At 43.9% G+C, this 21277-nt stretch overlaps 2 protein-coding genes across 3 annotated transcripts in view; both read left to right on the top strand.

The window, feature by feature from the left end:
• The first annotated feature begins 3128 nt into the window (after nucleotides 1–3128).
• Nucleotides 3129–18265, top strand: Hikeshi (heat shock protein nuclear import factor hikeshi). 2 transcript variants are annotated; one of them, XM_057756334.1, is made up of 5 exons: nucleotides 3129–3353; nucleotides 8197–8434; nucleotides 15469–15620; nucleotides 16324–16442; nucleotides 17547–18260. In XM_057756334.1, exons 1-5 carry the CDS (start codon nucleotides 3324–3326, stop codon nucleotides 17599–17601), a joined length of 594 nt encoding a protein of 197 aa, XP_057612317.1. In that variant the 5' UTR covers nucleotides 3129–3323; the 3' UTR covers nucleotides 17602–18260. The 2 variants fall into 2 exon arrangements, with proteins under 2 accessions (XP_057612317.1, XP_057612318.1); XM_057756335.1 differs by lacking the exon at nucleotides 8197–8434 and having other exon boundaries at nucleotides 17547–18265.
• A 1449-nt stretch (nucleotides 18266–19714) lies between these two features.
• The window catches only part of Ccdc81 (coiled-coil domain containing 81), a 28335-nt gene continuing 26772 nt past the window's right edge, over nucleotides 19715–21277 (top strand). The window contains exons 1-2 of the mRNA XM_057756565.1: nucleotides 19715–19827; nucleotides 20812–21010. The gene's annotated coding sequence lies outside the window, so the exon portion shown is untranslated. The remainder of the gene's footprint in view (nucleotides 19828–20811; nucleotides 21011–21277) is intronic.

Here is a 21277-nt window from a genome sequence, read left to right as displayed (position 1 = left end):
CATGGTAGTTCACAACTGTGTTGTAGCTCCAGTCCCGCTGAACCCAGTGTTTTTTTTTTTTTTTTTTTTTTTTTTGGTTTTTCGGGACAGGGTTTCTCTGTGGTTTTGGAGCCTGTCCTGGAACTAGCTCTTGTAGACCAGGCTGGTCTCGAACTCACAGAGATCCGCCTGCCTCTGCCTCCCAAGTGCTGGAATTAAAGGCGTGCGCCACCACCGCCCGGCTGAACCCAGTGTTCTTTTTTGGCCTCTGAAGGCAACAGGCATGAAAAGTGGTCCACAGACATACATGTGGGCAAAGCACCCCCCCCACACACACACACACGGCTACTGAAACTTTGTCTTCCAGATTCGAGCTCAGGAGAGGAGCTGGTGAGCTAGTTTAACTGTCAAGCCTGATGGCCTGATCTGGGGACGCTTACAGTGGAAAGAGCAGCTGAAGGCCGTTCTCTTACTTCTGCTCGCACACATAATATACACTTTTTTTTTTTTTTAATAAGAATTCAGTTGCAGGGGCTGGAGAGATGGCTCAGTTTTAAGAGCACTGCCTGCTCTTCCAAAAGTCCTGAGTTCAATTCCCAGCAACCACATGGTAGCTCTCAACCATCTGTAATAAGAGCTGGTGCTCACTGACCTGCAGGCATACATGCACACAATACTGAGAATACTGTGCTTTTTAAAAAGATTATGTATACAGCATTCTTCCTCCATGTATGCCCACACACCCATACTGAACTCATGAAAATCTTAAGTATTATGACATGTTTGTTCTTACCAGTACAGTAGACACACTCCACAGAAGTAACTCAAGGGTGGATCACGGTCTACGCTAGTGAAACATGCTGTTATCTTTCTGTGTTCAAAGTAAGTTCTGTTTTTAACCGAAAGCACAGCCTCCTGGGACTGTTGGCACTCCTGTCTACCCTGTTGTACATGGCACTTGTTTCCCAAGCACTTGTTTGGAGCGGCACTGAATTCTACATTATGAGTCCACTGACATTTCTCTCTGTGTGTGGGGGGGGCGGGGGGTCTGGGAGTGTCATATCCTGATGGAGGGCAGAAAACAACTGAGTTGTTATCTCCAGTCCCATTGATAGGGACAGCAGTGTTAAGACATAGACCCTTTCTGAGGAATCGGGAGGCACACACAGGTGAGACCTTGACAGGTAAGTCACAGAACTCAAAAAGGCACTATGCTCTTTTCTCTTGGCGTACTGTACTACTCTGTTAAACTGCAAGTTCATGCAGCTGCACACAACACAAAAGAGGCTAAAAGGGAAGTGTTATGGGATATTACTTTAGGCAAAAATGTGTTACACTTTACATTTCTGCTGCGGAATATTACTGAGAAAAGGTGTGCTACTTTTATGTTGCATTTCTTTAATTATGTAAAGATGAGTTGCATTTGTTTCTCCTCGCCTCCCTGAGGCACCTGATTGGTCTAATAGAAAGCTGAATGGCCAATAGCTAGGCAGGAGAGGTGGGGCTGGTGGGCAGAAATAAGTAGGAGCAGAAATCTAAGAACTAAGGAAGAACCAGAAAGAAGAAAATGAGGAGAAAGAGAGGCACGCACCCCGGGGCCAGAAGCAAGGCAGCTGCGAGCCAGCCAGACCTGGGCGAGAGCAGGAAAGTAAGATAAGGAAACAAAGGTAAAGAACCCCTAGGCGAAGCGTAGGCAGGGAGATTTATAGGCTGTAGGTGAGGGTCGCTGATGTGTCTGGGACTTGGGCAGCTGGCGACTTCAGGGAAAGAAGTTGCAATAGCTGCCGAGAATTCATAACTTGGCTTTTTGGCAGTACCTTTCCTTTGTTCGAAGTCTCTGAGTGGGCGGGGTTTGCAGAGAGACAGGAATAGGGTTTCCCAGGCCAAGTAGAGGAGAGCTGGAGGCTCCAACCTAACAGTTAATCCTTGACGCTACTTCTTTCAGATACTGCTCTCTGTTTCCTATGAGCCTTTTATGGAAATGCATGGTTACAAAAAGCTATTTAAGTCAAGTTTGGATGGTGTTGTGTGTTTGTAATCCCAGCATTTAGGAAGTGGAGGAAGGAGAGTCAGGAGTTCAGGATCATCTTGACTACACAGCAATTTCCAGGCCAGCTAAGACTACACAAAACCTGATTTAAAAAAAGGGGGGGGGGTTTACAATAAAACTCCCACCAATTAAGCACCACCAAACGCTATTCTCAGTGGCAGTCATCAGTTAAATTACCACTTAATCCTCACAAAACCCCTGAAAGATAGGTACGTATCTCATTTTGTAAATGAGCGGCTGAAGAAGCTGGTATACAGCTTGTCCACAGTTGTACAGGGGGAAAAAAAAGTGAAGCTGGAAAGTGCTACAAGGAATATATGCAAGAAAAGAACACAACCGCTTGTTAAAATTAGTACTTCTGATCCTTCTTGGCTGGGGGTGCGGGAGGGGGAAGGAGGTTCACCAGTTCGAGGTCAACCTAGGCTACAGAAGGAGACCCTGCCATAAAAAACCGAGATAAAAACACAGCAGAGCTGGAGAGAGGGCTCAGCAGTTAAAAGCACTGGCTGCTCTTCCAGAGGGCCCGAGGTTCAGTTCCTAGCATACACAAGGCGGTTCACAACTGTCTGAACGTTAGTTCAGGGATCCGACGCCTTCACACAGATTATCTTCAGGCGAAACAAGAGTGCACATGAAATAAAAATAAATCATATAAAAAATACAGAAGAATTTCTGAGATAATATTTGGGAGAAAGAACACAGGAATTGGATGACGCTCCCAAATTCACACCTTTGTCAAGTTTCAGATCTGGTCTCGCTGAACTTCAATTTTCCTGACGTATAAATCGGAGATAATATTTACTCCATTGGGCTTTTGTAGGAAAGAGGCTGAGTGAAGCGATTCTGGTAAAGGCGCATTGATACGCCTAAAATGTTACACAAACCTCAGAAACGTCTACATTCAGCAAGGCACTTGGAGATTTTGATTCACTTAAGCCCCGAAAACTCCAACTAACATTCAAATTCTCCGGACTCGCCTGCCCAGAGGTCGACGCACGGTACTCTGGGATTTGTAGTCTCGGTGAGCTGCCGGCTCCTCCTTATTCCCTTAGAAGGAGGAAATGGGTGCTGCAAGACCCGGAAGTAGTCGTCCCCGAGCGGCGTGCAGGTTAGGGTGGGAGGGTCAGAGGTCGCCGGGCCAGAATGCGTTCCTGTGTTGCTATATAGTGCAGGGGCACGTGCCCTCCTGCAAATTCCGGAAGGTTCTCGAGTTCAATTGGGACAGTGGCTGCGGAATTCCTGGTCTCCGGCCTGAGGTGCCCGCTGGCCGAGCAGAGGCGTCGCGGGCGCTGCCATGTTTGGCTGCCTGGTGGCGGGGAGGCTGGTGAGGATGGCTCGGGCGGTGGCACGAAGGGGTCGGCGGCTGAGCCGGGTGGTGGCACGGTGCACGGTGCCAGGGACGCGGGAAAACCCGCTCGTTGTCCCTTTTTGTTTTTTTTTTTGGTCGGCGTGTGCGATGGGCAGTGGGACGCTTGCCCAACTCTTGTACGCCTTTGAATGGTTGTCAGGATATTATTGTCTATCATTGAGTGCGCATTTTGTTCTACTTACCGGGCTGCGTGCTGTAATTGCTCAGTATTTCAGCCTTCTGCGTGGCGTTTATTTTGACATTTCGCCGTAGCCGTGGTTAACTCCAGCGCTACTCATTCTCTCTTGGCAGTTCAGGAACTTAACGATCAATAGAAAGTGTCTGTACTCGCTTAAATGGATAATGTCATTTAGAAGGAAAGCTGAGATTTGTAATCTGAAGCTAAGCGTTTTTCAGAGATTTTTTAAAAATTGTCCGGGCAATGACTTTCTGTCCGGTGTATTTGGAAGGCCCCCCTTTTGAAGTTTACTGACCATGTTTGAAATTTTCCACCCTCTGTCAAATTATGTTTAAAATAATTGGAAGTTGACTAGTAGAAATGATTGGAATTTAAGTGTGAGCCTTAACCATGATAATTAGAGAAGGATTCCAGTGAAGTGCTTCCTTACCAGTCAGAAGATGCACTTGCTTTTCCAGAGCGATAGAATGAAATGAAATGAGTGCCTGGAATTATTGGGGGAAGAACCCAGAGTAAATCTGACTTGTTAGAAACCATCGGTATTTCCGTCTTGAGACTTGACTCCTTTACCTTCAGAGCTGTGTTTCTTTGCTTTGTTTCTCCCTGCTTTCTTTGTTAAACTGTGCTTCACGGATAGCAAGTAGGCACGCTGTCGACTGCTCTCAGTCCGTTTTCACCAGCTTTTGAGGGTGTATTCTGTACAGGCAGCTCTTAGGAAACCACGTGGTTCCGAATAACCAGGGACTACTAGCGCTAGAAGCCTTGTTTTCTGTCTCCATCTAATGGGAGGCCCCTGTGGAGGTGGGGGAGCGGTAACACTGGTGATCTCCTTTTGGGGAATGTTCCTGCTCTGGAATACGAAAGAAACAATTTGAGATGAGTGTGTGTCACTTAGATGTCTGTCATTAATAAGGCCTGGCATTATTTCAGATGGTGTCTCACACCTGTAATTACAGCCATTCAAAAGGCGAGGGAGGAGGGTCACAGTTGCAAGACTGTCTCAAAAAAGAAAAGGGAAGAGAGTGTTGGAACTGGGCAGTTTTGGGGAACACCTTTAGTCCCAGCAGTGGGAAGCAGAAGCAGGTGGAGCTCTTGAGTTCCAGGACAGCCAGGGCTACACAGAGAAACCCTGTCTTAAAAACAAGCAAAAAACAATACAAAAAGAGTGTTGGTGATAGCTTTTTTTTTTTTTTTTTTTTCCAGTCCTGACTGGTCTGGAACTCACCCTGTAGACCACCACGCAGGCTTTGAACTAAGAGCAGCCTGCCTCTTCCTCCCAAAGTGCTGGGGTTGAAGGAGTCTGTCTCCACACCCGACTCAGAATTCCTGTTTAATAGCCCCAAGACTGGGTTCAAACCTCAGCACCACACACCACACACACACACACAAAAAAAAAAAAAAACAAAACAAAAAGTATGTTTTTAAAGAATTAAAAAACAATTGTATGTGGAATCTGTCTGTCATGCTGTGGACTAATCTGAAGGGAATTTAGAGTTATCTGCTGTATTTGCCTGACATCAAATGTCTATAATAAATATCCAGTAGGTATTAAGTATTGGGGAGGGTAATGTTTGGCTTTAAATTGTGTATCATTAGACATAAATGAAAATGCAGGACAAATAGACATACTGACATCTGAGAAGTTAGGCACATTGTAATCTTGCCAGAAAACCCACCAATGGAAATTTACAAACCCAATTTTCATTGAGGATTTTTTTTTTCCTTGTTTTCATGAGACAGAATTTCTCTGTGTAGCCCTAGCTGTGCTGAAAGTTGCTCTATAGAACACTCTAGCCTCAAACTCAGGGTTCCACCTGTCTGTCTCCCTAGCACTGGGATTAAAAGCCTTTGTCATCACAACCAGCCTGAGGTTTTTTCTTTAAGGAGCAAAATGCCCAAGGCAGGAAAGAAGAGAAAGGTTCCCCCACCCCATTTTCATTTGTGTTAACTAAGGTCAAGTATGAAAGTGTCTGGTTGGATATGGGGCACACCCCAGTCAGCATCCCAGCACTTGGGAGATGGAGACAGGGCACCAAGGGATTTGAGGTCAGTCTTGACCGCATGTCTCACTCAAGGCCAGCTTGGGTCGCCTGCATAAGATCCTGTCTTAGGAGGGAGATTGGAATATGGGTGTAGATTTACAGAATATCTCTTGCCTGTACACTAAAATTTGAAACAAATCTTTATTGGTTTTCAAGGCCTGTGAATACTAGAGGTTTCCATGCCTTCCAAGAAATATATGTGCTAACACTTGATGAAGTTCAATTTCGTGCTATAGGAAGGTTTGGTTTCTATTTTTGCTTTTCATTTTATTTCATCTTATTTTATATTTATTTATTTATTTATTTATTTATTTTTGATTTTTCGAGACAGGGTTTCTCCATAGCTCTTTTGGTTCCTGTCCTGGAACTAGCTCTTCTAGACCAGCCTGGCCTCGAACTCACAGAGATCCGCCTGCCTCTGCCTCCCGAGTGCTGGGATTAAAGGCGTGCGCCACCACCGCCCGGCTCATTTTATTTTTTTATGGTGAAAAATCTTAAGTTGGGTCAGTAAATTTCATAAAAGGGAATCAGAGCTTTGCCTTAAACACTCCGACCCAGTTGAGTATAGTGACAGGTACCTGTACACCTGACACCTGGGAGGCGGAGGATTAGGGTTGAAGGTCCTCCTCTGCTGTGTGATGAACTTGAGGCTGGTGCACCTGTATGAGGTCCTGGCACTCAGCCTTGACATCTTGGGATTTAGTTTAAGAACTTTACTTTATAGTAGTAATTTGGTTTTTAAGGTTTCTTGTATTGGTAGGGTAGAAAATTATAGAGAATAAAAAGTAAGCATTTAAGTAACAGCAACTACTCGGCACAGAAAATCATTTGTATTAGGTATTAAGAATTAAGTATTTGGGTCAGCTGGGTCGTGGTAGCACAGTCTTTAATCCCAGCACTCAGGCAGAGGCTGGCCTGGTGTGCAGAGTGAGTTCCAGGACTATTAGGGCTGTCCAGATAAACCCTCCCTTTATTTATTATTGTAAACAAATAAACAAAGTCAGTGCTTGGTCTTCAGAATAAGTGTAGTGTTGCAGATTTGTTCTTTTGATGAATAGCCATTACAGTAAAACCAGAAACCTAACAAAACAAAACCTCAACCTTGTGTAAGCTAAAATACCCCAGTGCTTCAGAATTGCTGTTTCTCTTTGTGTTGCATGTGGATACAGTGTGTAAGAAAAAAAATTATGTGGAACCACCTCCATCCCACAGGATCTCACGCAGCCCAGCGTGGCTTCCAGCTTGCTATGTAGTGAAGGTTAGCCACGACTTCTCAGGTGGACACGCCACCACACCTAGTTAATCACCAGTTCCTGTTTTTCCCAAACATTGTTTTCTTTTGAGACAGGGTTTCTCTGTAGCTTTTGAGCCTGTCCTGGAACTAGCTCTTGTAGACCAGGTTGGCCTCGAACTCACAGAGATCCGCCTGCCTCTGCCTCCCGAGTGCTGGGATTAAAGGTGTGCGCCACCACCGCCCGGCAAACATTGTTTTCTTTAGTCTGAAGATTAAATGGTAGAGGTTAATCTCTGCAGCTAGTTCAACAGGATTTGGTTCCTGAGAACCTTTGGTTCCAAATTTTTTTTTAAAATCACTTTTAAAAATCATGCCATTACTTTGTTTCATATGCATTTGTGTTTAAAAACACATGTATTTTTGAGCCAGGAGAGATCTCAACCCTTCAGGCTGGAGAGTTACTGTGAGTCTCTGTGAGTTCCAGGCCAGCAGGAGGCGGGTAGGAGATGTACACAAGCCAGGACTAGGCCAGCCAGGGTTGCACAGAAATATCTTGTTCCCAACAAAAAATCATTGTTGATTAATATTCAATTCATGTCTTACTTAACTCCTGTTGTACCTCATACCAGCAGGAAAGCCTTGTAATGCAGTGTGGCGGGACGGACGTTCGTCAGAGCACTGGTGCTGCAGCAGGGAGGCACCGCACAGCCTTGTGTGGGTCTTGTAAGGCAGCTTACAGTGTTCTGTGGCTATCCTGCGCTGAGAGTGGATGGCAGGAGAAATCCTACAAGCCTTGACCTTGGGTTATAATTAGATTTTAGTGGCTGAATTTGCTAATCCAGAATTTTAGAATAATTGAGTACCCACTTTAATTACCTGACCGTCTGTCCTTCAGATTGAGGATAAAAGCCTAGGAGTGTTAAATTGAACACACTTTCATTTTTACAAGGTTTTCATGTTTGGGACAGAGTCTCAGGTATCCTAGGGTACCTGAAATTTGCTATGTAGCTGAGAACGACCCCTCAAGTCCTGGGATAGCAGGCATGTGCCACCGTGTGCTCATTCTTACAATGTCCTTAAACCATAGTTACTTGTTTTGTAAGCAGAAATCCATTAGGGAACTTCTGAGAGAATGTAGTGGTAATTTGAATAGATTATATTCATTAGATGAGCATTTTAAGGCTAAATACATGATTTGGATTTTCTGTTTATCTGGTGGTTTTGTGTCAGGATGTTAGCTGACTGAGTGGTGTGACTTAGCGGCTGCTGGTGACAGTTTGTAGCAGCGTTGGAGGTGGACTGAGCGTCACGTTTTCGAACTAAGACTGCTTTCTTGTTTCCTAGGTGCAAACAGCTGCACAGCAAGTGGCAGAGGATAAATTTGTTTTTGACTTGCCTGATTATGAAAATATCAACCATGTTGTGGTTTTTATGCTGGGAACAATCCCATTTCCTGAGGGGATGGGAGGATCTGTCTACTTTTCCTATCCTGATTCCAATGGGGTGCCAGTATGGCAGCTCCTGGGATTTGTCACCAACGGGAAGCCAAGTGCCATCTTCAAAATATCAGGTCTTAAATCTGGTAAGAATAATATTCAAATGGTGTCGTAGTTACACTTTCTTCTAACCAGCATAACATGAAATACAGCTTTTAAGTTCCACCATGTTGTTCTAAGTAACAGTCTATATGATTCTCATGATACAGAAACATCTAGAAAGTGGGAAGTGAAAGCTCCCTGGGCACACCGTACTTGTCCTCTGGCACTGAGGGAAACCACTCTTTATGGTGGACGTTTCTGAGTTCCTGAGTATTTTAAAAGAAAGGTGGTCTCCCCAGCACCCGCATTTTATATTATGCATGTTTGTTTTAAATGCAAATAGATAAAAATACAACTGTATAGGAAATAAAGTGGAAATTTTTCCTTCATTAAAAATTTGAACTCTTATGGCTCAGTTGGTAGTGCCTGGCCTCAAACTCGGAAAAGGTCAGATGTGCTAGTCTGTGCTTGTAATTCCAGCAGAGACAGGTATACCCAGGGGGTTTGCTGGGCAACCAGCCTGGCCAAACTGGCGAGCTCCAGGCCAGTGAGCAATCTATGACATAAACAAGTTGGGCAGACTCAAGGAATAACAAAGATTGCCTCTGGTCTCTACAGACATGCACTCACAGATGTACTTGAACATGTTTGCCTGAATGCGTTCAGTTCCTTGTGTATACACATACCTGTGCATGTGCATATTCACAGCTGTTTCAGCCTCTGTGTTGATCTCTCTGGCATTCCTGGCTTGGCTCTGTTAACAGTGAGGGACACAATCTACACGTTGGAGTATTTTTGAAGAAGTGTGAAAATGAGCTGTGGCTCGCGCCGCTCTCACCAATGCTCTGTTTCTCTGAGTCTAGGCGGAGGTGTGTAAGCCGCTTCAGTGTCTCAGAGACACACATATGGAGGCCAGCGAAAGCTGATGTAGGCAGCATAGGTAACATGTTCACACACTTAACAAACAGGTGCCTGCTCCAGGCGTTTAAAGATAACAGTTGTGCCGGGCGGTGGTGGCGCATGCCTTTAATCCCAGCACTTGGGAGGCAGAGGCAGGCAGATCTCTGTGAGTTCGAGACCAGCCTGGACAGGCTCCAAAACCACAGAGAAACCCTGTCTCGAAAAACCAAAAAAAAAAAAAAATTTAAAATTTTGATTCTGGAAGTAGAAAGCGGCTTTGCCAAAGATAAGCAATCGGAAAAAAATAAGTCAATAATATATGTTTATCCCTATGTGCGTTTGTCTGTCAGGGATGAACATTTGCAGAGTTCATGTACTGTTTGAAGGGTTTGCTGAAGCCACACGCACATACCGTTCATGCATGCAAAGCCAATCTCAAACCTTCCTTTTCTCTGTAGGTTAACTATTTGTAAAGTATCTCAAGAGACAAGGAGGAAATAGCACAATGCCTCAGTCAGGGAGCATTCCAGTGACATCTACAGTGGAGAATTATGTGGAGAATGGGAAACAGAAGAGGCCAAGATTGGAAGAGCAGGTGGGGGATTCAGGACCTTAGGTCAGACGTGAAAACACTTACATAGAGCTTGACAAGTTTTACCTTTTGTGTGCAGCACTTTTAACATGTGGTTATGCTTGATAAAATAGTAAGAAGTAGTTGCTCAGATTGCCTGTGGCATACAAGAAGTAAGTATGAGTAAGCACTGTGGTAGGTTTAGACCTGGTTGAGAGGATTGCATTTTGTGTTCCAGGCCTTCAGAGTACCTTGCCGTGTAGTTGAGTTTTCCTTGTAATGATGATGAGATACAATTAGTTTGAAATTCGAGTTGTTAAAATATCAGTTCTAGAGGCTGGAGAGATGGCTCAATGGTTAAGAGCCCTCACTGATGTACAGAGAACCTGGGTTCAGTTCCCAGCCCCTCGGGCAGCTCAGTTTGTCTCTAACTAGTTCCAAAGGATCTGAAACTCCGCTCTGGTTTCCATGGGCTTCATGCACACATAGGTACACACATACGGGCAGCCACTCACTCATCCAAACATAAATAAATCTTTACAAAAACCTCATTTGCAATTATGTATATGTGTGATATGAATGTGGGACGCTTTCTACCACTGAGTTACGTCCCTAACCCTGAGTCAGAGATTTAACTTTGTTTTGAAAAAAGAAGTTAAGAAATTACCGGAGAGCCGGGCGGTGGTGGTGCACGCCTTTAATCCCAGCAGATTAAAGAGGCAGAGGCAGGCGGATCTCTGTGAGTTCGAGACCAGCCTGGTCTACAAGAGCTAGTTCCAGGACAGGCTCCAAAAAAACCACAGAGAAACCCTGCCTCGAAAAACCAAAAAGGGGACAGGCTGGAGAGATGGCTCAGTGGTTAAGAACATTGCCTGCTCTTCCAAAGGTCCTGAGTTCAATTCCCAGCAACCACATGGTGGCTCACAACCATCTGTAGTAAGATCTGGTGCTCCCTTCTGGCCTGAAGAACAGTGTATATCTAATGAATAAATAAATCTTTAAAAAAAATAAAAATAAAAAAAGGAAAACCAAAAAAAAAAAAAAAAAAAGAAATTACTGGAGAATATAAGAATTGTACAAAGATTCCTTATGTTTTCCCCACATTTATTGTTTTTGCCTTTCGTCATTTTCTAGATAAAAAAAGTTACATATATTTCTTTGTGTGTGTGTGTGTGTGTTCTGCATGTGTGCCTTGCCACATTGTGGCGGCTGGGGATTGCTTCTTTCCTTCCACTGTGGAGACTCTGGGATTGAACTCAGTTTGTCAGATGTGGAGTCAGGTGCATTTACCTGCTGAGCCTTCACTGGCCCTGCAGACATTTGCTTTTGTTCTGGAAGCTTTGAGAATGCGTTGTACTGACTGTTCTTACTCCTGGATGTGTGAGCTTATATTCATAGGTAGGTCCAGGGCATAATCTTGGTGTAGAAATACAGTATAATCAAGTGTGACATTAACGCAAACACAGTACTCTCATTTAATTTGCAGTTTGTTTTAGTTTTGTCATTTGTTCCCAAAATGCCTTCTGTAACGGTTCATCGTCCTTCATCTAAGATGCAAGCAGGATCATGCATCGCGTTCATGTGTTACATGTCACACCTCTAGTCTGCTCTGGAATACCAGTAACATACTGTCACACCAGTAGCATAGCTGAGAAAGAAGGCTGGCAACTGCTCTACAAATCTTCATTTGACTTACCTTCTCTTTTCTCTCTCCACTCTTTCTCTTCCTCCCTACACCCCACTTTCTTTTCTTCTTTCAATTTTTTGAGACACAGTCTCATTCTGTAGCCCTAGCTGGCCTGGAGCTCCCTTTGTAGACCTGGCTGACCTCCAGCTCATAGACCCACCTGCCTAGTGCCGGAATTAAAGGTGTGTGCCATCACTGCGCAACTGACAATAAAGTTTTATAATACCCTTTTTGAAACTGTTAGTGAAAAATGTGTGAATGTATGTATATATATATATATATATATATTTTTTTTTTTTTTTGGTTTTCAAGAGAGGGTTTCTCTGTAGCTTTGGAACCTGTCCTGGAACTAGCTCTTGTAGATCAGGCTGACCTCAAACTGGCAGAGATCTGCCTGCCGAGTGCAGGGATTAAATGTGTGTGCCACCACTGCTTGATGAAAACTGTATTTTCATGCTGTTTTTCTATTAATAAATATGAATCAGAGATTTTAAATATATATTTCATATATATTAATATATAAAAGATATAAATGTATATTAAAATATATCACATATGTTAATATACTATATATACACATACTTGATTTCAAATCTTTCTTTCCAGCACTGAGAGTGCTGTTGAGATGTTTCATGTAAGTTGCACACATTGTCACATTCAGATGTCGCTGTGGGCTTTTCTTTGTCATGAACATTCTCGCCTTCTTTGGCTGCTGCATGCACATGCAGCATCTGAAACAGTGGGCTGGTAGCTTTTTAGTTTTTCTCTTGAGCACTTAATTAGATGACTTATATTTCATGATTTTATCCTTTTATTGACATCTTTGGAAGAACAGAGGGAGTCTTTACATATACAACTTTGGTGTTCTCCTAGATGCCCACCTTGGTTTTGAGACAGTGTCCTCCACTGGGACCTGGGTCTCACCAACTAGGGTAGGTTGGCTGGCCGGTGGCACTGCAGCTATAAGTGTGAACCACCATCCATGACTTTTTATGTGCATGCTGGGCCTAAATTCAGGTCCCTGTGGTTACTAGGCGAGCAGTTTCCCAACTGCGCCATCTCTTCAAGTCCTTTACTTATATACATTTCTAATAGAGTAGAAGCGTATTTTTATCTTGCAGTTACAGAAGTCCAGTGGGTCATTTTTGAAATCTAAGATGTATTTGAGGCTGTGTTTTTCTATTGAAGTATCTCATATTCAATATAGAAATTCAATCAAGAAATTATTTTACTTCAGCTCATCACTCATTTTTAACTATGCTAAAAGAAAAAGGGTTGAAATATAAGGAAGATGGAGCAATGACAGAATTGTTCACGACAGGTTAGCTAGCTGTTTTGTAAAGGGAGGGGTCCCATGGTAAATGCTTTCTAGACCGCAGGTGGTCTCTGTGGCATACCTGTCTTTAAACATTTAAGCTGCATCCTTAGGTCCCAGGTCATACAGAAATGGGATGTGAGCCAGATTTACCATTGCACTGACATGTAATCTTCGTAGAGCAATTTTCTGTTATGTAGTCTTACTTTTTTATTTATTTTTTGAGACAGAGTCTCTCTCTATGTAGCCCTGGCTGTCCTGGAACTTACTGTATAGTCCATGCTGGCCTCAAACTCACAGAGATCCTACCTCTTCAGCCCGCATGCTGGGACTAAAGGCATATGTCTCCATCCCCAGCTTCAATTATGCCATCTTTAAAGGAGACTGCAGACATGATCTTCATGGCTGCCTTTTATTAAACAGAATCTGGGATTTATACTTTTCAGACTTTGTTCATATGGTTTAAGAAAGAAATGAACATCCGGGTGATGGTGGCGCACGCCTTTAATCCCAGCACTCGGGAGGCAGAGGCAGGCGGATCTCTGTGAGTTCGAGACCAGCCTGGTCTACAGAGCTAGTTCCAGGACAGGCTCCAAAGCCACAGAGAAAACCAAAAAAAAAAAAAAAAGGAAGAAATGAACAGAAAAAGTTTTATAGTTTGACAAATTCAGGGCAAATAAAAGAGAAATGCATTCTAGAAGTTGTTATGGTATCAGATTCTTAGCTCCCGAGTCTTAGATGATAATCTCCTCAATTGAGTCTCCCCAAGTAAGTATCGACTTCTGAGGACCCAAAGGAAATATAGTATTTTACTCAGTCATTAAGAACTTATCACACAGTATTTGGTAATATACGGACCATGTGGTGATCATATCTACAGATTCTGAATGTGGGGTTATGTGCAAAGGTAATGGAAGTAAACAAAGGTGAAGAAGTCATAGGTTGCTATGTGAGTTTCTTGTCCCCTTGAGCAAAGTGATTTAAGGAGGGAAGGGTTAGTCTGCCTGGAAGGCGTGGCAGCAGGAGTGAGGAGTCCCATCGTCTCCAATCAAGAAGAAACGGTGGATGCTTGTGCACAGCCCAGGGCTCCAGCCCACTGAATAATACTCCGCATTCAGGACGGGTGCCCAATTAGCTTTAAACATTTTCAGTTTGACACAGCCGGCAGTCATCCGAGAGGCCTCTCAGTTGTTAAACTTCTGGCTCAGGTTAGGCTGGACATGTCTGTGAGGGATTGTGTTGGTCCAGAAGTGCCTAGCCCACTGTGGTGGTCCCATTCCCGAGGTATGTGGTCCTTGGCTGTATGAGTGTGAGCCTGAGATCAGTCAGTAAGCAGTGTTTTCCATGGTTTCTGTTTCCAGCTCCATTTTGAGTTCCTGCCCTAACATCCCTTAATGCTGAACTGTAACCTAAAAGTGTAAGCCAAATTTTCCTTTCCTTCCCTAGGTGGCTTTTGATCAGAGTGCTTTATCATGGCAACAGGAAGGAAACTTGAATCATGGGTCTGCCCATTTGGTTAGGCCAGTCTAGGTAATCCCTCTCAGCGTGCATGCTTGTTGTCTCTTGGTCCTGTCAAGTTGACAGTCAGGGGAGCTCTTGTAAATTTGTCATTCTTGAAGAGTTATTTTATTTTTTTATTTATTATGTATTCAGTGTTCTGCCTGCATGTATCCCTGCAGGCCAGAAGAGGGCACCAGATCTTATTACAGATGATTGTGAGCACATGTAGTTGCTGGGAATTGAACTCAGGACCTCTGGAAGAGCAGGCAAAGCTCTTAACCACTGAGCCATCTCTCCAGCCCCTAATTTTATTTTTTATATTTAGGTTTTATTGTGTGTATGCCATAGGATGTCAGAGGACAACTCGGAGGCTTCATTGTTCTTTTATTTTGGGGAGTCTGTAGCTAGAACTCAGGTGTTCTTGGTTCACCCTCTGAACTGTCTTGCTGGTTCTCTTAATTGATTTTTATGTATTTATTTATTGTCTGTTGGTTTGAGTCCTCCACAGGGTACATTTGGAGGTCAGAGGACAACTTGAAGGGGTTGGGTTCCAGAGATCAAACTCAGATCTCCAGTCCTGGCGGCAAGCACCTTTACCCACTGAGCCATCTCACTCACCCATAGTTGGCCATTCTTAATAAAGATTACAGATGTAAAAGTGAGAGTGTCTTTCATATTATGGCTAGAGAAGATTATCTTCAGTCAGTTCTGAGCCTCTGAAGATTTCAGAGTTTCAAGCTTTGAAGCGTGCACTTGGCGGTGTTGTGCAGAAAAAGAAGAGGGTGTGGCCATGGACAGCTGCTCAGAGACCTGGTTTATATATATTACTCTATGCTGTGTGGCTGGGGAGACGTGTTTGAGGGGGGGGGGGGTTCATACTGAAGTCCAGCTGGCCTGAGTTTCCTTTCTGATGAGCTTCATCAGTAGAGTTACAGCGAGCAGGTCTTCAGGTCCACAGCCGCTGTCACAGAACAGGGGCACTGAAGCAAGACATGAGACATCCCAGTTATCAGAATCACAAAGGAAAACTTAATATTTTCAACGTGTTCAATCAGGGAACATCCTCACGTTAGTCTGAAATCTAGCACCTGTGAATGTCTTCCAGGCGAAGGAAGCCAGCACCCATTTGGAGCCATGAATATTGTGCGGACCCCATCTGTGGCTCAGATTGGCATTTCGGTGGAGCTGTTGGACAGTCTGGCTCAGCAGACTCCTGTGGGCAGCGCTGCTGTGTCCTCGGTTGACTCCTTCACGCAGGTAGAGCACCACCACTGCCTGGCTGAAGCTTTTCTAATGATACTTAAGCTTTTTTTTTTTTAAGTATTTGTTTTTTTTTTATTTTATTTATTTATTTATTTATTTATTGTTTATTTTTTATACAAGTGTTCTGTCTGCATGTATTCCTGCATTCCAGAAGAGGGCATCCGATCCCATTGTAGATGGTTGTGATCCACCATGTCGGTGCTGGGATTTGAACTCGGGACCTCTGGAAGAGCACCCAGTGCTCTTAACTGCTGAGTTCTCTCTTCAGCTCAGTAAAGCTTTTATAGTTCTGTCAAGACCCAGACCTCGTAGAGGTGGTGGTTGGAGGAGAGTGTGTTAGAGGGTGTGCAGACATTGATGTGAAAGCGGTTCGAAGGAAGATTTTCCCTTCATTCCTGCAGACCAAATTACCGCACAACGACCTAAGCCTTCCTCACCAGACGGTCTTAGGTCTTAGTTCCACTATGTACTATAAATGCAGAGCCCCTGTCTCTAGCACTGACTGGCCCGAACTGATAGAAATCTGCCTGCCACTGCCTCTTGAGTGCTGAATTGAAAGTATGTGCTGCCACACCTGGCTGTCATAAAGCTTATATTCCTTAGAACCAAGTTAATACAGGAATACTTTTAATAAAAGTATTGAGGCCTAAAGTGAATATTTAATGTAGTTCACTAACATTGGTTATTAACTTTTCAGTTTACACAGAAGATGTTGGACAACTTCTACAATTTTGCTTCATCGTTCGCTCTCTCTCAGGCCCAGATGACACCGAACCCATCTGAAATGTTCATCCCAGCAAATGTGGTTCTGAAATGGTACGAGGCAGTCCCAGTCCCGAGTAGTAAGGCTCTGGTGGCTGCGCATGTATTGTCTGTGGCTGTCTTTCAGCTTTGAGAGGTAGACACGGTCTTTTATTGTGGATATCAACATATGTCAATATAGTGCAGATCAATATTGTATGTTCTGTAGCGTTCAGATCTGGAATGGCTCACACCCTAAATATCCCGTCGCCTATAAGAGTACTTGCTGTTCTGCCAGAGGAGCGGCGTTCCAGTTCCCAGTACTCACAACCAACCGTGACTCCAGTTTCAGAGGAGCTCATGTCCTCTTCTGGCTCCAGTACATAACACACACCTGGTACAAATACGTGCATACAGGCAGAATCCTCTTACAAGTAAATTAAAAATAACTCGTAAACATTAACAGACAAATTGAAAGTCAGCATACCAGGCATCGTGTGGCTTGCACTGCACCGTGAAGATGTGACTGATAGTTTCCTCTGGCTTCCTATGTTTTGTAGGAATTTCTTTTCACTTTGAATGTCCAGTAGGGAGCTGTTCAGGAACCTTTATAGGAGGTGGTACTTTGCTCTAGCAAGGGGCCCCAGGGTATACTGGGTTTGTGTTTTTTTGCCCCAATGCGGCTGTAGCTTTGAGCAAACTGCTTTGAGGGATCTGCCATCTGCGGTGATCCCTTTCCTTGACTTTCTAGAATCTGATCATCTATCGTCTAACTGCGGGGTGCAGGTGGTCGCTGCTCTCTGCCGAGAGCTGTCAATCCCATCTCACCCTCGGTCACTGTTCTTGCTTTTATAGTGATAACTTCAGAGTTGCTCCAGAGATGCTTTCTACTTTTTGTTTTGTTTTGTTTTTTGAGACAGGGTTTCCCTGTAGCTTTGGAGCCTGTCCTGGAACTAGCTCTGTAGACCAGGCTGGCCTCGAACTCACAGAAATGAGGTCTGGTCAACTCACTCTGTGAGTTCGATGCCAGCCTGGTCTACTTTATACTTTTTTATCATAATTTTTTTGATTTTTTTTTCCTTTTAAAGTGACATAAAATTATTTTTGATAAAAGTTTTTTGGTAAGCTATGAAATTGTGATGGACATGTTCTTATATAAATCTGGATTTTCTTTTCTAGGTATGAAAACTTTCAGAGACGACTGGCACAGAACCCTCTCTTTTGGAAAACATAATTTGAATAAAATAATTTGTCGTGTCATTTAAAAGCATGAAGTCAAAGGGGTCATGAAGTCTACCTTTCAAAACTGCTCAGTGACTATGAAACTTACCAAAACCCCTATAAACATTAGAAACACCGAACCAGGAAAATGTTCAGTATTGATTACCTTTCCCCTTAGAAGTGTGAAATACTTCTTGGAGCAAACGTTTTGTATCGACTGTTATTCATTTCTTAAAATAAAACCTACTCACAGTAGTAGTATCTGAAATGCCATTGCATGTGTAACCTTTTGTTCGTCACACAGTGCTTTGCTAGAGTAGCTGACTTGGTTGGTTGGTTCATTTTAAGGGTCTCATGTGCCAGAAGCAAATGATTACGAGCTTGATTCACTGTAAAGTTAACTTTAAGTCAACTGTTTCACAATTAGTTTTGAAAAATGTCAAAAATGTCTTTGAAGATGGGAAAATTATGCCGGGTGGTGGTGGCACACACCTTCAATCCCAGCACTCGAGAGGCAGGCTGGTCTCTGTGAGTTCGAGACCAGCCTGGTCTACAAGAGCTAGTTCCAGGACAGGCTCCAAAGCCACAGAGAAACCCTGTCTCACAAAAAAAAAAAGGGAAAATTATCTTCAGGGAGTTTTCTTTCCTCTTCTCCCTGCTCCTGCCTCTCTGTCTCTCTCTCTGTCTTTCTGTGTGTGTGTGTGTGTGTGTGTGTGTGTGTGTGTGTGTGTGTGTTGGTTTGGAGACAGGGTCTCGTGTGGCCCATGCTAGTCTCAGAATTCCCCCTGGAGCTAAGAATGCCCTTGAGCTCCTGAGGCCCAGCCCCTGCCTCCTGAGTGCTGGCGTTACAAGGGTACACCACCACTTTGGTTTCATGGAGTATTTCTTAAGATTAGCAAATTTGTTGTTTTCCAATCCAGAAAAGTTGGTTGTCAGTTTTTATATCTTCAGATGCATGTACTTTTTTATTTAATGAAATTTCTATGTTTAATACCAGTGAGGTTTTATTGAATACTGTTAGCACTGGCAGGTGATTGCATATAGAATATAGCTCTCAGTGCCTTTGTGTATGAAGACAGAGCTTTTGTCTCTTTTTTTGTCTCCAGTTCTCATACTGGAGAAGCACATTGGCTGAAGATGGCCGAGATCTCATCTGTAATCAAAGCTGGATATATTGGCTTACTCAGTGAGGAAGCATGTCCATCAGAGGAGCCCCAGGGTCCCTATGTAAGAAGGGGACATAACAGTTTTGCAGCCTTGAGTTAATTTTGTGCTGTTTTGACAGATAATTCTAAAAAATTGGAAAATAGCTCGCTAATGATACAGTGTCTTTTGTCTTTAAAAGGCGAAAGATAGGTGGTCTGTATTTAACAGTATGAGCCTGTGCAGATTTATGTATGAGATCAGTTTGCCGTCTTTTGAAACAAGGATCTAGTTGAGCTGCCCCCCCCCACCCCCCAAATCCTGCTCTTTGATAATTTTTTGCCTTGTCAGAGTTTGGTAGACTTTGCATATGGTGTGACTCTTTTTTTTTCCAAGTTACTCTTTATTCTCTGGCTTTCTTCAGCCAGAAGCCTCATTACTGGGCTATGTGTATAGTGATTATGCTCGATCCTTGCTAACAAACGATGGTTCTGCCATGTCCCTGAGCAGCGAGTGGCTGCTGCTGCCAACTGCTCGACAGAAAGCACTAACCGATTCCAAGACGCTTGACAGAGTGATTGTTCTACCAGTGTGTGTGTGGCCAGGGCCCTGGATCCCCCAAGCTACAGAACTAACCCAGAGCTCAAGTGAGTCCGTTCTAGTCATGTAGCCACTTGTTTTTACCTAGGCAGAATCGGTCTGGGACTGGAGAGATGGTTCAGTGGTTAGCACAGCTGTTCTTTGAGAGGAACCAACCAGTTCCTAACACTCACGCAGTAGTCCACAGATGTCTATATACTCCAGTTCCAGGGGGTCTGATGCCTTTTGTCCCCAAGGATACCAGACGAGCATGTTGTGCAAAGACTTACATGAAGGAAAAACATCCATACATATAAAACATTTTTTCCCCCTTAAATCTCTTCTGCCTAATCAATGATTTGATAGAGGTACAAGTTATTTAACACAGACTTTTTTTTTCCCGAGGACATTGAAGATTGCAGTTGTCTGGCAGTCCTGCCTGGGTCAGTTCAGTTCACCTAGTTTGTTGGGCTTTCAGGCTGATGGCGAGAATTAAATTTTGGACGACCTCTTCTACGTGAGTTGATCTTGCTCTTTGCAGTAGCATTTTGCAGAGCACGAGCAAAGCAAGTTTTCATTTCCAAGAACTAGATGTAGCATGTGCTCCAGGCGTGTTGGGAATGCATAGCTTTCCCCGGGAAAGAAGAAAGTCAATTATCTTAATGATTTAAAAAATTACTCTGTGTACACAAGGTGGATTTTGGTGTAGGATGCGTGTATGAGCCTGGTTTTGACGTTGCACTGTGGTGAAGATGGGCTGAACCTCTGAAAACGCAAGCCAGCCCAATTCAGTGTTTTCCTTTATAAGAGCCGCTGTGGTCATGGTGTCTCTTCACAGCAGAAGAAACCCTAAGTAAGATAGTGTCCAAGTATGACTGAGGAGGCATAATGATGCATTATAAACAGATCTCTGTAATAATCACGAGTGCAGTATAGGCAAAGGCAGCCTGGCTCAAGCGTAGGGATTGCGGCTTTATTGTTCTAAGTGACAAAGTCTCCTTGTTTGGTTTTGGAGTTCGCATGATGACATGTTTGGAAATGGTGGCTGTGGAACAACCCCTTTCCCTTTCAGGTGGTTTAGCACGTCTGCCCTCTGTCCACGGCACATGCCAACAGCTCCTCTCGCCTCTCCATAGCAACAACCGCCGTGGAGACGTGCTTGGCACTATCTAAACCAATCGCATGCCTCTCCCATGACCCCAGTGTACACTGAGTTACACACGCATCAGGGACGAGAATATATTAGCAAAAAAATGTAAAAGCCTTGTAGGAGAATGCTTGCGGTAGCATTATTCCTAATGTCCAGAAATGGAAGCAACTCAAATCCTCCATCTGGGTGTGTGTGTGGTGTGTGGAGGAGGGTGGACGTGCACTCTTAGGAGGGAGAACACCAAAGAGGTCTGTAGGTTTGCCCCATTCCCTTCTCCACAGGTAGGGAAATGAGGAGAAAGAGGGGAGGGGAGGGGAGTAAACGCATAAACTCTGCCTTTATTTTTTCCAGCCCTACATTTCCTAAGAGAGGAGCCTCCTGGAAACAAAACAAAACAAAGAGATAAATTTCAGCTAAACTCAAATCCTCGATCAGATCTACAGATTCTAACCTACATTGCTGTTGGCAAAATGCACACCCTCCTTCCTCACCCCCCACCCCACCACCTTTGGACGGCCGCGATTTGGACCAAGTCTCCCTGCTGCCCTGGGTAAGAGGGAAGGAACAAAGGATTTTTGCTTTTTTTGTTTGTTTTTGTTTTTTATTTTTTAAATCGTGTTCTAGCGTCTCTGCCTGAGTTCTTGCGCAGCCTAGAGACTGGATTCTCTTATGGGGCCGGGCCTTGAGGCCCTAGCAACCGAGTCAGTCTTTGTTGCGTCATAGCAACGCTTTCAGCACTTCCTTTCCTAAGGCCTTCTTAGTTCAGCGACCCCCAGGCCTCTATCTGCCAGAGGAGCTCGCTGTTTGGATGGGAGCG

The sequence above is a fragment of the Chionomys nivalis genome, chromosome 23, assembly GCF_950005125.1.
Source record: "Chionomys nivalis chromosome 23, mChiNiv1.1, whole genome shotgun sequence".
In the NCBI taxonomy this organism is placed as follows: domain Eukaryota; kingdom Metazoa; phylum Chordata; class Mammalia; order Rodentia; family Cricetidae; genus Chionomys; species Chionomys nivalis.
The sequence above is the reverse complement of the archived record's forward strand: the minus strand, read 5'-3'. Positions and strand labels throughout refer to the sequence as shown.

Excerpts from the sequence above, each read along its gene's own strand:
- Hikeshi (XM_057756334.1), top strand. The coding sequence starts at position 3,324 with ATGTTTGGCTGCCTGGTGGCGGGGAGGCTG. Across the intron at positions 15,621-16,323 it reads CGGTTGACTCCTTCACGCAG|TTTACACAGAAGATGTTGGA; the intron begins GTAGAGCACCAC and ends TTAACTTTTCAG. Across the intron at positions 16,443-17,546 it reads GCAAATGTGGTTCTGAAATG|GTATGAAAACTTTCAGAGAC; the intron begins GTACGAGGCAGT and ends TTTCTTTTCTAG.